The sequence below is a fragment of the Macaca mulatta genome, chromosome 6, assembly GCF_049350105.2.
Source record: "Macaca mulatta isolate MMU2019108-1 chromosome 6, T2T-MMU8v2.0, whole genome shotgun sequence".
Taxonomy (NCBI): domain Eukaryota; kingdom Metazoa; phylum Chordata; class Mammalia; order Primates; family Cercopithecidae; genus Macaca; species Macaca mulatta.
The window spans coordinates 32,823,045-32,837,682 of NC_133411.1; the positions used below are offsets into that span (position 1 = coordinate 32,823,045).

At 38.2% G+C, this 14,638-nt stretch overlaps 1 protein-coding gene across 42 annotated transcripts in view; it reads right to left on the reverse strand.

Moving 5' to 3' along the window:
- DROSHA (drosha ribonuclease III) overlaps nucleotides 1–14,638 on the reverse strand; it is a 137,029-nt gene that overhangs the window by 68,969 nt on the left and 53,422 nt on the right. For 23 of the 42 annotated variants that reach the window (XR_013418017.1, XR_013418016.1, XR_013418014.1 and 20 more), the window contains 2 exon segments: nucleotides 5,571–5,740; nucleotides 1,171–1,295 (listed from right to left, as the gene is read on the reverse strand). Coding sequence is in view for 36 of the 42 variants with exons in the window: in NM_001261157.1 (NP_001248086.1) it covers nucleotides 1,171–1,295; nucleotides 5,571–5,740 (295 nt within the window). In the remaining 6 variants the exon portion in view is untranslated. 42 annotated transcript variants of the gene reach the window in all.

Consider the following 14,638-nt stretch of genomic DNA (forward strand, 5'->3'; position numbering starts at 1 on the left):
TAGCTATATCTATTTTTCTACTGGAGAGGGTAAAAGACTAATGGTGTATACCAATTTGTATTTACCATGACAATATAAGCATATTTGTTGTAGCCAAATAAGTTATAACCTAGACCAGTGTAAAGGATACTGTCAAAGCGTCCTGGAAATGAAGCGAATATGCAGTCCTTTATCAATTCACAGTCCTGCCATCTGAGAGTCCACGAGAGCCTCATCACATTCTACTAACATTTTTCTAACAAGAAGGGATTTTCCAAAGATTTTCTGTCGTATTAAAACTGCTCCTTTCTTGGCCTTAGCTGGGCCTCTCCTTTTTTGAAAACTTTTTTTTTTTTTTTTTTTTTTAAAGAATGGAGGAAAGAAAGAAGTACTTACACAGTGCCTGGTTCACTGCTTCATACTTTTATCCAAAGGGGGAAAAAAAAGAACAAAACCCTTTAGCCTCTTCTAATATATGTCAGCCAGAACTGTATTTATGAATTGAAAATCTCCCATGCCCTTTTCTCCCACTATGAATCCTTTTTTTAAAAAAAAAAATTAAGTCAGGAAGCTGTTTGTGTATTTAGCAAGGTAGGAAATCCAAACAGTCCCAAAGAATCTAATGGTAATATCTCCATTCCCACACATCCTGAATCTTCTCCCAGACAACACTAACATGCCAGTTGGAAAAATCAAAATGTGGAAAGTTACATCAATTCTAAGAGTCAGAAGTCACGGCTCCTACTTCCAACACAACCTTGACTTTGCATGTGATCTTGAACTCTTAAGATGCCCCCAAAAAGAGAACTCTGCATAAATTCGGCAGTGCTAGGAACCAATATGTGCTACTTTCCTCTAGAGGGCACTGAAAAAATAAAAAATAATAATTATTATTATAAGGATGAATAAAGAAAAAGTTCCTTAAAGTTTAAAAACATACAAGGACTTATGTTGATCAAGTTTGCCAAAAATATTCTGTTGAATAACAGTTTCTTGCACTCAAATATGTGGAGAAAATAATTCTTCAGGAGCTACCAAAATTGTTTCATTTGGGTAATCTAAACTGGAAGCATGGCTCATTTCAGGTCTTAATTTTTGAAAAGGAAACATCCACTAAAGGGTATTTCTCTGCTAATTCAGCTGTTAGTAGAAGGTGAAATTGGCTAAGACAAACACTGAGAAATATCTTACTGTGGGTCTCCTGCATAACTCAACTGTGCAGGGCGTATCCCAAAGTGGACGATAATCGGAAAAGTAATCACATCAGGGTTGAACTGTTCACGATCCAGTTGATCGATACGGACAGAGCTTGGTTTCTAGAGAGAAAAATCAAAGCCATTTATTCCCATAAGAAGTCTTTACGTATTGACTTTAACCTAAGTAGGGAAGGAATAAATTGGACTTTTTTCTAGGAAAGCCTTGTCCCCAAAGGGAAAAGGTCATTTAAAACCCTTTAATTACAGCAGCTCTACTATCTAAAAACTACAATGTCATCCCTGTAAATGAGCCTATGCCATTTGGCATAATGAACAATGATTTTGTCCTTTTTTGCAGTCCACATAGAAACCTTTAAAAATTAAACTTTTAAAAGGACACCTAGTCAGATATAACTTTTCCTTAACCTCTCCGAAGGCACAGGGGAAGGATTCCACATCACAGGCAGAGCCTGTTCTGCTTTCATTTCACATTTCAGGATGCATAGACAGATGCCTCTATTTAAGTTTTTCCCCCACTTTTTCTCAGTGGATCTTATGTATTCCTTTAATTCTACATCTTTAAGTTAGATAGTACAGTGGTGCAAAGGCCAAATAGTTAAGCTTCTCTTTTTATGTCCATGTAGGACATTTGTGTATTTTAACAGAGAGCCTCATATTTTTTTCTTCATGTCTAATAAAGGAAGAAGTGAATGGCTCATTCCTTCTGGATCATTTGTGAAATGGCTTTCATCTTGAAAGCTTAAATTTATGAAAAGATGGTAAAATCACAGAGAATAGGTTTCAGCAACCTCCTTATAATCATCTCTCAGGACAGTCTCAATTAGAGACTCAATTTTTACTAGCACACCGTAGAGTCTGTGGCTCAGTTGCTTTGGAGGCTGAGGCTGTAAAACTGATTCACACAGAGGCCAATAATCTTCATTCTGTCCCACAACAATGCCCAACAACTAGAGTCTGGGGGGCTGCCTGGTTTCTCTGGGACAGAGGAATTTCAATGCTAAAATCAGGAAATCTCTCAGCAACTGGGACAAGCTGGTCACTCTACCTGCAACTGTGACACCAGCCAGCCATCTGACAAATATTCAACGAGGTGACAAAGGGGATAAACTTGGGTGAATTCATCCACATTACTTAAAACACTCAAACCTTTGGGAGGCCAAGGCAGGTGGATCATGAGGTCAGGAGTTCAAGACCAGCCTGGCCAACACAGTGAAACCCTGTCTCTACTAAAAATACAAAAATTAGTCAGGCATAGTGGCGCACACCTGTAGTCCCAGCTACTCAGGAGGCTGAGGCAGGAGAAGCACTTGAACCCAGGAGGCAGAGGTTGAGGTTGTGGTGAGCTGCGATTGCGCCATTGCACTCCAGCCTGGGCAACAGAGTGAGACTCTGTCTCACAAAAAAAAAAAAAACCTCAAACTTTTTAAGTGTCATTTAATAGTCAAAATTTCACTAGCTTCTTGAAAGTTGGTCTCTGCTCTCAAAATTTGAAAATCGAAAATATTTTATTCACATGTAACCTAATATAAAATTAATTAAATGCCCATCAACAGTAGCAATGTGCTAGGTCAAAGAATTGCTTTCATTATTTTGTACAACAAAACAGCAGGATACATTTTTAGAAGGGGAACTGTGGAATAGAATGCTACTGAATTATTCATGTTTCTGTGATTTTTAAACACCATGCCATGGTACCAACAGAGGAAACAGTGATTTAAAATATGTATAGTATCTCTAAATTTATGGCAGGGGTTGGGGGAGCAGGAAATGAAATATATTCTAGACTTTGGCCATACCCTATAACATTTATTATACCATCTTTGTGTAAGAATAAAAAACATTCTCACTAATGACAAAAGTATTCCTTGGAAGATTAATTCTTTTAAGTTCTGTAGCAATAAAGTATTTAGTGTGACCATAATGGCTTGAAAAATTTAATAAATTTTCCAATATTCTTGCCATTAAGCAATCTTTCAAAGCAAGTCCTACAGAGGATGAAACGTAGTGTGGTGTCTCCCTTGTCGTATGAGTAACTTGCACACTTCTCAGTAGGATATTTTCATAATACTGAGTTCTCAGATTTTTTTTTCCTCCTTTAAGCATATCTTTAGATAAATACTATAAAATAATTAACTTCAACACATTCCTAAGCCTGACACCAAAACTTCCAATATAAATCTTTCATACTGACTAGGTCTGACTTCATGTTTTTAATACTGGCTTTACAGCATCTCAAGTATTAATGGTTAATCATGCCAATAATTTCTACAATTTCTCAATTCCTCAGAGATCTTACTGTTTAGGAAGCACCCCCGGCAAGCCTATCCCAGTGATCTCTCCTAAAATGAGAGTCTTTCCTGATGGGTCCATAGGCTCAACCACTCATCAAAGACTCCCTTCATATGTTAGTGGTCTTTGGGTTTTCACCTGGGCAAGCATCATACATTAGTTTGGTGCAAAAGTAGTTGCGGTTTCTCCCATTACTTGTAATATACCTTCAGGTATATATACCTTAGGTATATAACAACCTAATATATAACGTCCCTAGCACCTGGCTCATATAATAGTCCCTCAACAAATTAGTTGAATGATGATCATGGTGATCATAAACTTCATCTAAGTCACTGGCTCAAAAACAAGCGACGAGAAAATCAAACTGTTTGAGGATTTTTTTTTTAACTACAGAAAACTAGGCCTCACTGCCTGGAGCATATAGGGTAGGTATATCCTTAAGCCAGGGTATCCTTAAGTTTTTTTTTTAAACTCTCCAGCTGCTTCTAGATTTCAGGAAAACGTAACTATACCATGGAAGGAAGCCCAGGGTGATCGTGCTCCCGCAGTGTCTACCACAGAACATGGAACTCTCTAAGTGGAACCACCCAGCTGAAACTGGACATCTCCCACCACCATCACCCCATCCTCTGACTCAGCATGAAAAATGACAGAGGGAATATCAATATATACAACTGTTTTAAGAATAAAAATAGAATTCACAGTCTTACTCTGAGAATGTTATTACTTCCATATTTCTTTTAAAGTTAATAATTACGTGGCTTAACAGTATAACAGTAAAAATTATATGAATTTTTGGTTTTAAACAAGTTTTATGTTTAAACATATTTTTATTAAACAACTTTACTTTCTGGATTTGTTTAAAAGAATCCATACTAGCCAGAATGTTTTATTTGCAAATAGCAACATTTTGTTTGTGCAGATGTTACTGTCATGCTACAAAAAGTTGATCCAGAGTTTTTAGTTTATGAATCAAAGCTATTAAGCAATTGGCAGCATTTTAGAAAACAACAGCTTTGTTAAATAGATTATTCCATTTATTTTCATGGAAAATTTTAATTCTCCATTTCTATAAAATTTTATCCTTATGCCAATATGTAACTATTTTATGAAACAGTAACACTATTTTAGAAGGAAAAAAATTGTCTTATATAAAGAAAATGTTATGTCTTTATATAAGAACTAGTTTTCTTTTCATTATCTCCTTTCAATATTTACATTTTTTACTTCTAAAATTGAACATTAAAAGCTAATTTTAAAACAAAAAAATTAGCACCCAAAGAAATGGAAAATATTTATAATAATTATGGTGAAGGATCAATAAAAAAGAATACTACAAAAAGGTTCAGACAAAGGATATTAATAGGCAAGTATCAAAAGAAAACATGAATGGGCAATAAACATTTAGAAATCAAAATAAATACAAAACTGAACTAAGTAGTTTCCCGCCCCACCCCACCCCCATCAAATTCCCTTAGTATAACCAGCATGAAGATATGGTTGCTCTCATACGCTCCCAGAATACAAATTTTACAGCCCTTCTGGAAAGCAATCTGCAACATGCATCAAAAGCCTTAAAAATGTACCTATCTTCAGGTAGAATAAATTTACTAAATTAGGTGAATTTAGTAATTATAAAAAATTTTATAATTTTTTATTAATTTATAATAAAATTTTTATAAATTTTTATTATAATTTATAATAACCACATTACTGTTCTATGGCCACTATATACACAGGCATGCATTCACTCATTCATCCAAATATTCATTCATGCAACAAATATTTATTGAGTGCCTTTTATGTAACAGCCACTGTTCTAGGACCTGAGAACACAGCAATGATGGAAACAGCCAAAGCCTTGCCTTCCTGAAGCTTATAATGCAGTAGAATTATAAAAAATTTAGTAATTCACCTAATTTAGTAATATTTTCTTATTTGTGTTTATAGAAAAAATTATCCAAGGACAAGAAGCAGTGAGTACCTAAAACTTTTAAAATGTGCTGTTACTGTTTTCATGAAACATTCAGATCTGGAAAAGAAGGTACTCCAGCCTCTGAATACACAAATACCAGAACATACCGTCCCAGGGTTGGTAACAATCATGCCTTTGCATTCTTCTGCATATTTCTGCCACTCCAGCTCCTCCCACTGAAGCATATTGGCAATCTCCTCCTCGGGCACCAGGGCTTTGCTGCACCTTAACAAGTACAGGAGAATCTGGTGCATGGACAGCACTTCCTTTCCTCCATCTTGGGTGGGAGTGGACAGAAGGGGAAAAATAAGGCTACTCAACTTACAGCAAATCAACAACTGAATAAGGAAAAAACAAGACAACGGAGGAAAAAGAGCACGTACAAAAAGGTAATGTAAAATTTACACTGTTTAACCAGGTGCCAAATAATATGAAAGCCATTTGTTTCAGTGATGAACTGTGCTCATAAAGCATCTCATTTACTAAATTGGCAACAACAACATTATAAATGATAAAAGGCTCCATTTGTGAGGTATGAATATAAAAAAGGTGCCTATCTAAATAAATTTAAAACCACCTAACATAAAGAACCATAGTTTATAATATACAGAACCATGTTATGTCTTAAATATTTTATCATTCTTTCTGAGGTAACAGATGAAAGCTCTTTAGAAGTGATGTTACCATCTTAAGGAAATTCTAAGCTTTTGTGAGATATTTATGAATGTCTTCAATAAGCTATTGTTGCATTATGGTCTAATTTTTTGGTGCTAATGTGCTGCACCTGCCATGATGAACAGAGCCTGTGCTAATATCATGGAAGATCATTATGGGGTTAGTACATGGAAAAAATACCAAGTGTTCTGAGGCCTACAGAAGCATATAGCACCAAGTACAGGGGATAAAAATAACAAAGGGCATCATTCAAGTACCTTGGAAAAAGCCAATTAATCTAGTACTTAATGAACCAAAGACATCCACTTCATTTGGGCATTAATGTGGGGTCAGAGGCTTCTGCCTTCTCTTTGGACTTAACTTCTGGACCAACATGGGCAACCATTTGATACCTCTTTTCTTTGCCTACTCCCACCCAAACAAAGGACAAGAGCCCTGAAGAGGACAATCGTTACCCTCTCCCAGGTCATGAGATACACTATTAACAGTAGTACAGGACCAAACACTTCAGGGAAAAAGAAAGGGACCAAGAACACAAGATGGCAGCAAAGGGATGGCACAAAAGACAGTGTCCTCCTTGGTCAGAGGAATTAGTGTACCCAGTTCGAGTCTGAGGCACTAAACAATTTTAATGCGAATTGCTGTGGGCTAAGAACTTAAACAAGACTGCACGTCTGAGAGAAAAGAGAGTAGGTAACAACATCTCTATGTGAGCTGTGTTCCTCCAACTGAGATGTTACCCTGGAACTAGACCACATTGTTGTTCTACGGCCACTATATATGTAGGCATGCATTCACTCATTCATCCAAATACTCATTCATTCAACAAATATTTATTGAGTGACTTTTACGTAACAGCCACTGTTCTAGGCCCTGAGAACACAGGAATGATGGAAACAGTCAAAGCCTTGCCTTCCTGAAGCTTACACTGCAGTAGAAAGAGACAATAAAAAAGAGCTACATAAAAGATTGGGTTGAGATGAGTGCTATAAAGAAGAATCAAACAGGGCAAGGAACTAGAGTTGTATCTAAAAGGATGGTTAGGAAAGGAATCTTCTGAGAGGTTTCATGTAGGCAAAACTTGAAAGGAGCAAGGGAGGCTACCATGCAGCAGTCTGGAAGAGGAGAAGAAAGAGCAAATGCCCTAAGGTGGAGTGGAACTGTTGTGCCCAGAAACTGCTAAGAAGCCACTGTGGATGATGTGAAGTGAGAAGAATGTGAGAGAGGCAGCAGGGAAGTCAGATCTTACAAAGCTTTACAGCTCATTGAGAGCTCTGGAGTTGACTCTGAGATGGGAGCATGTTTTTCACCATATGTGCCAGGCACTGAGTGGTCCCATGTCAGCACCATTAGGGAAAAAAATGCCACAAGCTCTAGGCGCTCAAGAAGCATATAGGCTAATAATGATAGATCACAATGGTTCCTAAAGGAATCTTTGTAGATAACACTCGGAAAATAAAGTTCTCTCAATCAAAGTTCTAAAGACACTGTGCTTCTAAAAATATATAATAATTGTCCAAGAAATGACAAAGTCACAAAATACATCAACCCACATTACGATATGTTCTATCTACCAATTCACAGCAGTGACATTTTTTTATGCCTCATTACAAAGCAACCGCCTTAAACACAAAAGTCATCATTAATAAGCAAACTTGCATAGTGTTATGGACTCAATGTTTGTGTTCCCCCAAATTTCATATATTAAAATCCTTTTTTTTCTTTCTTTTTGATTCAGGGTCTCTGTCACGCAGGCTGGAGTTCAGTGATGCAATCACGGCTCATCACAGCCTCAACCTCCTGGGCTCAGGCGATCCTCCCATCTCAGCATCCCGCGTAGCTGGAACCCCACCATACCTGGCTACTTTTAAAATTTTTTTGTAGAGACAGGGTCTAATTATGTTGCCCAGGCTGTTCTCCAACTCCTGGGATCAAATGACCCTCCCACCTCAGCCTCCCAAGGTGCTGGGATTACGGTGTGAGCCACGGCACCCAGCCATATATTAAAATCTTAACCCCCAGTATAATGATATTAGGAGGTGGGGCCTTTGGAGGTAATTAGGTCATGAAGGTAAAGCCCTCATAAATGGGATTAGAGACCTTATAAGAAGGAACATGAAAGAGCTTGCTTCCTCTCTCTTTTGTCCACCAGGTGAGGATATGAGAAGATGGCTGGCTGTGAAGCAGTAATAGGACCTTCACCAACAACCCAACACGATGACACCCTGATCTCAGACTACCAGCCTCCAGGGCTGTGAGAAATAAGTGTTTGTTGTCTAAGCCACCAGCCTATAGTGTTTTTGTTAGTATAGTTCAAACAAAGAAACATGGATAAGGACATATTTCTCTGAGTCAGTCTCAAAACACATTTCCAGCTAGGCATGGTGGCTCATGCCTGTAATCCCAGCACTTCGGGAGGCTGAGGCAAGCAGACTGCCCTAAGCTCAGGAGTTCAAGGCCAGCCTGGGCAACATGGCAAAACCTCTCTCTACAAAAAATACAAAAATTAGCCAGCATGGTGGCAAGGGCCGGTGGTCCCATCTGTTCAGGAGGCTGAGGTGGGAAGATCACCTGAGTCCTGAAGGTTGAGACTGCAGTGAGCCGTGACTGTGCCACTTCACTCCAACCTGGAGAACAAAGTAAGATCCTGTCTCAAAACATAAAATAAAATAATACAAACATATTCCAATCCACCTGCATGTGACATGTGTTCCTCAATCAGTAATGTTCCTCTCTTTGCTAAGGAGCCCAGCAAACCCCTAATACCCGTCTCTCAGTCTGAGTCCATGATAATCGCTAATCTTCTAAGGGGACTGAGGTGAACAGGTGGATGAGAAAATTCTAATGCCAGAATGCGTTGCCTATACACTTCACGTGCATACACACCGAACAGCAGGAATAAAAGAAACCTAGAGAACCTTGGAAAGAATCACCACACTAACTAGGTTCACAAGGAACTAAGGAAAGAGGAAAATAGTTTTTGGCTTATAATGCCTATACTTGGTGAGATTACTGAAGAGTACCAGGGACTTTAAGGACACAATAGGGGTCTAAAATACCGTAAGAAGGAGCAGAATGTTGCTTTGTGTAAGGATTAGAAAAAAGATTCATATTTTCATGGGGGGAGAGAAGCATGATGGAGGGAGTAAATATACACAGGTCCAGGTATATAAAACAGCACTAGAATCTCCACGCATGCATTTACAGTTGCCTGACTCCATGGCACTTCAGATAAAAGGGAAATGGACTGGGGACAGCAAATTTAATGTGAAAAGACTTTTAAAAGAGCTAGTGGGAGAGAGGAATACTTAAGACTACAAACCAAGACTCCCTTAAAGGCTTCAATTCTGTAGAAAATGATTAGCATAGATACTGTCCAATTTAGGAAAGGCATAACTAGATTAAGAAATAAGGCCATTGGCTGGGTGGGGTGGCTCATGCCTGTAATCTCAGCACTTTGGGAGGCCAAGGTGGGTGGATCACCTAAGGTCAGGAGTTCGAGAGCAGCCTGGCCAACATGGCAAAACCCTGTCTCTACTAAAAATACAAAAATCAGCCAGTCATGGTGGCGGACTCCTGTAATCCCAGCTACCCAGGAGGCTGAGGGAGGAGAATCGCTTGAACCTGGGAGGCAGAGGTTGCTGTAAGCCGAGACTGTGCCACTGCACTCCAGCCTGGGTGACAGAGTGAGACTCCCTATCAAAAAAAGAAACAAAGAAAGAAGATCACAAGGTGCTTATATGAATGCCAGTTATCCATCTTCTTATTTAGGTGCAACGCTAATGATGAGGCAGGAGTGAGTCACATAGCAGCACAGAAACTAGACATAATTAAAAATACACACATACACACATCAGGTGCAAAGTTAACAACACTGAAGGAGAAACCACAAATCCATGTTGAAATCTGCTAAATATTTTAAATGGCAACTAAGCCTTAAAAGAGATTTTATTTACCACTGTAAAAAAGTAGAAACTCAGGGCAGATAACCTGAGGTGAAAGGTATCTCAAGGAAGGGGGACTGAGACTCTGCTCCCTGTCTGGTTTTGGGGTTCAATTTCCATGGAAAAGTAGGAGGAGATCCATAAATTAGAGACTCCTGCCAGAGCCCGCAGGGCATAAGCTGTATCTCTCACACTCAGCCTGGCAAAAAGACACTCCATAAACATTTGTGGAATGACTTTCTAAAGCAGACTAATAACTTGGCCACTTGCACTCAGGCTGCCATGAATTCACTAATGTTAATGAATTGGCTCTTTTGGTTTGTCTGCTTTGCCACTTGTTTATGTTGGGGATTTATGGAGCCATGTCACTGAGGGCTAGGAAGTAATTTTTATCTTGTTGGCTGAAATAAATAGGACATGATATAAATGAGAAATGAGAGCGGGTAAGCTAAGGTTAGCAGGAATTCCGCCAACTCTGGGACTGGAACCGTGACAACAGCTCATTATTCGGGAAGAACTGGAGTTTGTGTTTCAGGGAATGAATCTGGACAGTCATTAATGAACTGACAGACTTTATAAACTGTTTCTTAGAGACCCAATTCTCTCAGTTTATATTGCTTGATTATTTATATGGTTATTTGGGGAGGGGGATAATTTGTTAGGGAATCTGTATTAAGTATATGGCTGCTTATAAGAGTATTTCTCAACTATATAGTACTCAACTTTAAGAAATACAAAAATATTATCCCCTTTCTCTACACTGACAGTAACTGTATGACTGCATTTCTGTGTCTTCTGGATATTCCCGCCGAGACATCCTAATAATCTTATTTTCTAAAACATGTATTAACAGGTCTTTTCTAAATTTTCCAAACGTATATTAAGTTGTGGTACTAATAGATGGTTTTGCAAACTACACTTGCCTCCTGGAAATTTTGCAATACTCTCCCACCTCCCGGCCCCCTGCCAGACACACCTGAGAACTACTGCTCCAAATGGGGCAATTTCAAAGAATCAATTTTCTAGACGGTCAATTTGCAAAACTGATTCAGGATTTGCAATGCTTTACTAGGGCAGTAATATAAGCAATGAGTAGGCTTTCCCCTAAGCGTGATCTCACTATCTTGAATTATGACCTACTTTTGCCCCAGTTACACTCAGAATAAAACCTTATACTCAGTCTAGTTCATATCAACTATTTTGCGGCCAAAGGTAGAGAGTTGGATAGGAAAGAAACAAAACTTTGAGAAAAATTTTTAAATCTCAATAAACTGATTGCTCTATGATTTGGTTTCTGGTAAACTGGTCAGCACTGAATAATCCTTGGTTTAAACTATCAAGCTTACTTTTGAGTTAAAATTGCTTAAAGCAACTGGGACAGCTATCTTCAAAATGGATAAACTGAAGAAATAGAGAAATATGATGATGACTTATAAAACTCGAATTTTCAGTTAGATATTATAACAAACAGACATAAATAAAAAGCAAGTAAGAATAAGAAGACCACAAAATACCTGAAAAATGTGGAAAGCTACTCATTCTCAAAGAAGTTCAAGAAACATGCAAATAGTAACATCAGACTTTTTGCTTATCAGATGGACTAAACCAGGAATGTCCAATCTTTCAGCTTCCCTGGGCCACAATGGAAGAATTGTCTTGGGTCACACATAAAATACACTAACGACAGCTGATGAGATTAAAAAAAAATCGCAAAAAAACTCATAATGTTTTAAGAAAGTTCATGAATTTGTGATGGGCCATATTCAAAGCCGTCCTGGGCCATACGTGGCCCCTGGGTTGCAGGTTGGACAAGCTTGGACTAAACTGTAAAAGACTAGTAACATCCTGGCCAGGTATAATGGCTCATGCCTTTAATCCCAGCACTTCAGGAGGCCAAGGCGGGCAGACCTGAGGTCAGGAGTTCAAGACCAGCCTGGCCAACATGGCAAAACCCTGTCTTTACTAAAAATGCAAAAATTAGCCAGGCATGGTGGCAGGTCCCTGTAATCTCAGCAACTTGGGAGGCTGAGGCAAGAGAATCGCTTGAACCTGGGAGGCAGAGGTTGCAGTGAACCGAGATGGCACCACTGCACTCCACCCTGGGAAACAAGAGTCAGACTCTGTCTCAAAAAAAAAGACTCATAACATCCAGTATTGGCAAGTGTATAGAAAAAGAGTACTTTCTGTTGGTCAGAAAGAACACTGTTGGTCAGAATTACAAATTGGTATGTCCTTTCTAGAGAAAACTTGGCCAACATCATTCTTAATTTAAAATGTGCATACTACCTTAACATGTAATTTCACTTCTAGAACTCTACCTTACAGAAACAAACAAATGTAACAGGATAGACATAGACTATTTCTGAAGCATTTATATGAAATGGGGAAAAAATGGAGAACCCCAAAATATTCGTCACCATAGGAATTATGAACAAATTAATGTCTATCCATACTATAAAATGCTAAGTATGTATCAAAGAATGAAGCAAAGCATTTACAGTACAGAGAATGCCTGAAGTATCTGAGTTAAAAAAAAAAAAAGGAAGTTGTGTAACATATTTAGTATTCCACTTGAAGAAAAAAAGCATAATTCTCCTCACAGCAGTTAAAACAATACAAATCAAGCCATTTACAGCATTTACTCATTTTCACATGTTCAGAAAGAAGTGTTCACTGTTTTTACTTTACATACTTTTGTACTGTTTGTATACACACACATACACACAGACAGAGTCAATTCAATCAAAAGCAAAAGCAACACTTCCATTTTCTAAAGAAAGAAATTGTTCTTTTCAATAAATGGTGCTGGGTCAATTGGATACCCACATTGAAAATACTGAGTTTTGACCCATATCTCATACCAACTGTGAAAACAAATTCAAGACTGATTACAGTTCTAAAAGTGAAGAAATATAAGTGAGTATCTTGACTTTAGCGTAAGCGAAAATTTCATAAATATGACACAAAAAGCTCTAATCATAAAGGAATATGTATCTATAAATTGGACTACATAAAAATTAAGAATGTCTATTCATCAAAAATCATCATTAAGAAGATCAAAAAGCAATCTGCAGAGAAGGTATTGGCTATATATATATACATATATATATATGTATCTGTCAAAGAACTCATATACAGTATATATTTCTAAAAACCTAAAAAAAAAAAAACTACTTTAAAGTTCATATGGAACCAAAAAAGAGCCCACATTGCCAAGACAGTCCTAAGCCAAAAGAACAAAGCTGGAGGCATCATGCTACCTGACTTCAAACTATACTACAAGGCTACAGTAACCAAAACAGCATGGTACTGGTACCAAAACAGAGATATAGACCAATGGAACAGAACAGAGACCTCAGAAATAATACCACACATCTACAGCCATCTGATCTTTGACAAACCTGACAAAAACAAGAAAAGGGGAAAGGATTCCCTATTTAATAAATGGTGCTGGGGAAATTGGCTAGCCATATGTAGAAAGCTGAAACTGGATCCCTTTCTTACACCTTATACAAAAATTAATTCAAGATGGATTACAGACTTAAATGTTAGACCTAAAACCATAAAAACCCTAGAAGAAAACCTAGGCAATACCATTCAGGATATAGGCATGGGCAAGGACTTCATTTCTAAAACACCAAAAGCAATGATAACAAAAGCCAAAATTGACAAATGGGATCTAATTAAACTAAAGAGCTTCTGCACAGCAAAAGAAACTACCATCAGAGTGAACAGGAAACCTCAGAATGGGAAAAAATTTTTGCAATCTACTCATCTGACAAAGGGCTAATATCCAGAACCTACAAATAACTCAAACAAATTTACAAGAACAAAACAATCCCATCAAAAAGTGGGCAAAGGACATGAACAGACACTTCTCAAAAGAAGACATTTATGCAGCCAACAGACACATGAAAAAATGCTCATCATCACTAGCCATCAGAGAAATGCAAATCAAAACCACAATGAGATATCACCTCATACCACTTAGAATGGCCATCATTAAAAAGTCAGGAAACAACAGGTGCTGGAGAGTGTGTGGAGAAATAGAACACTTTTACACTGTTGGTGGGATTGTAAACTAGTTCAACCATTTTGGAAGACAGTGTGGCGATTCCTCAAGGATCTAGAACTAGAAATGCCATTTGACCCAGCCATCCCATTACTGGGTATATACCCAAAGGATTATAAATCATGCTGCTATAAAGACACATGCACACATATGTTTACTGCGGCACTATTCACAATAGGAAAGACTTGGAACCAACCCAAATGTCCATCAATGACAGACTGGATTGAGAAAATGTGGCACATACACACCATGGAATACTATGCAGCCATAAAAAAGGATGAGTTTCTGTCCTTCGTAGGGACATGGATGCAGCTGGAAACCATCATTCTGCGCAAACTATCGCAAGAACAGAAAACCAAACACCACATGTTCTCACTCATAGGTGGGAACTGAACAATGAGATCACTTGGTCACAGGAAGGGGAACATCACACACCGGGGCCTGTTGTGGGGTGGGGGGAGGGCGGAGGGATAGCATTAGGAGA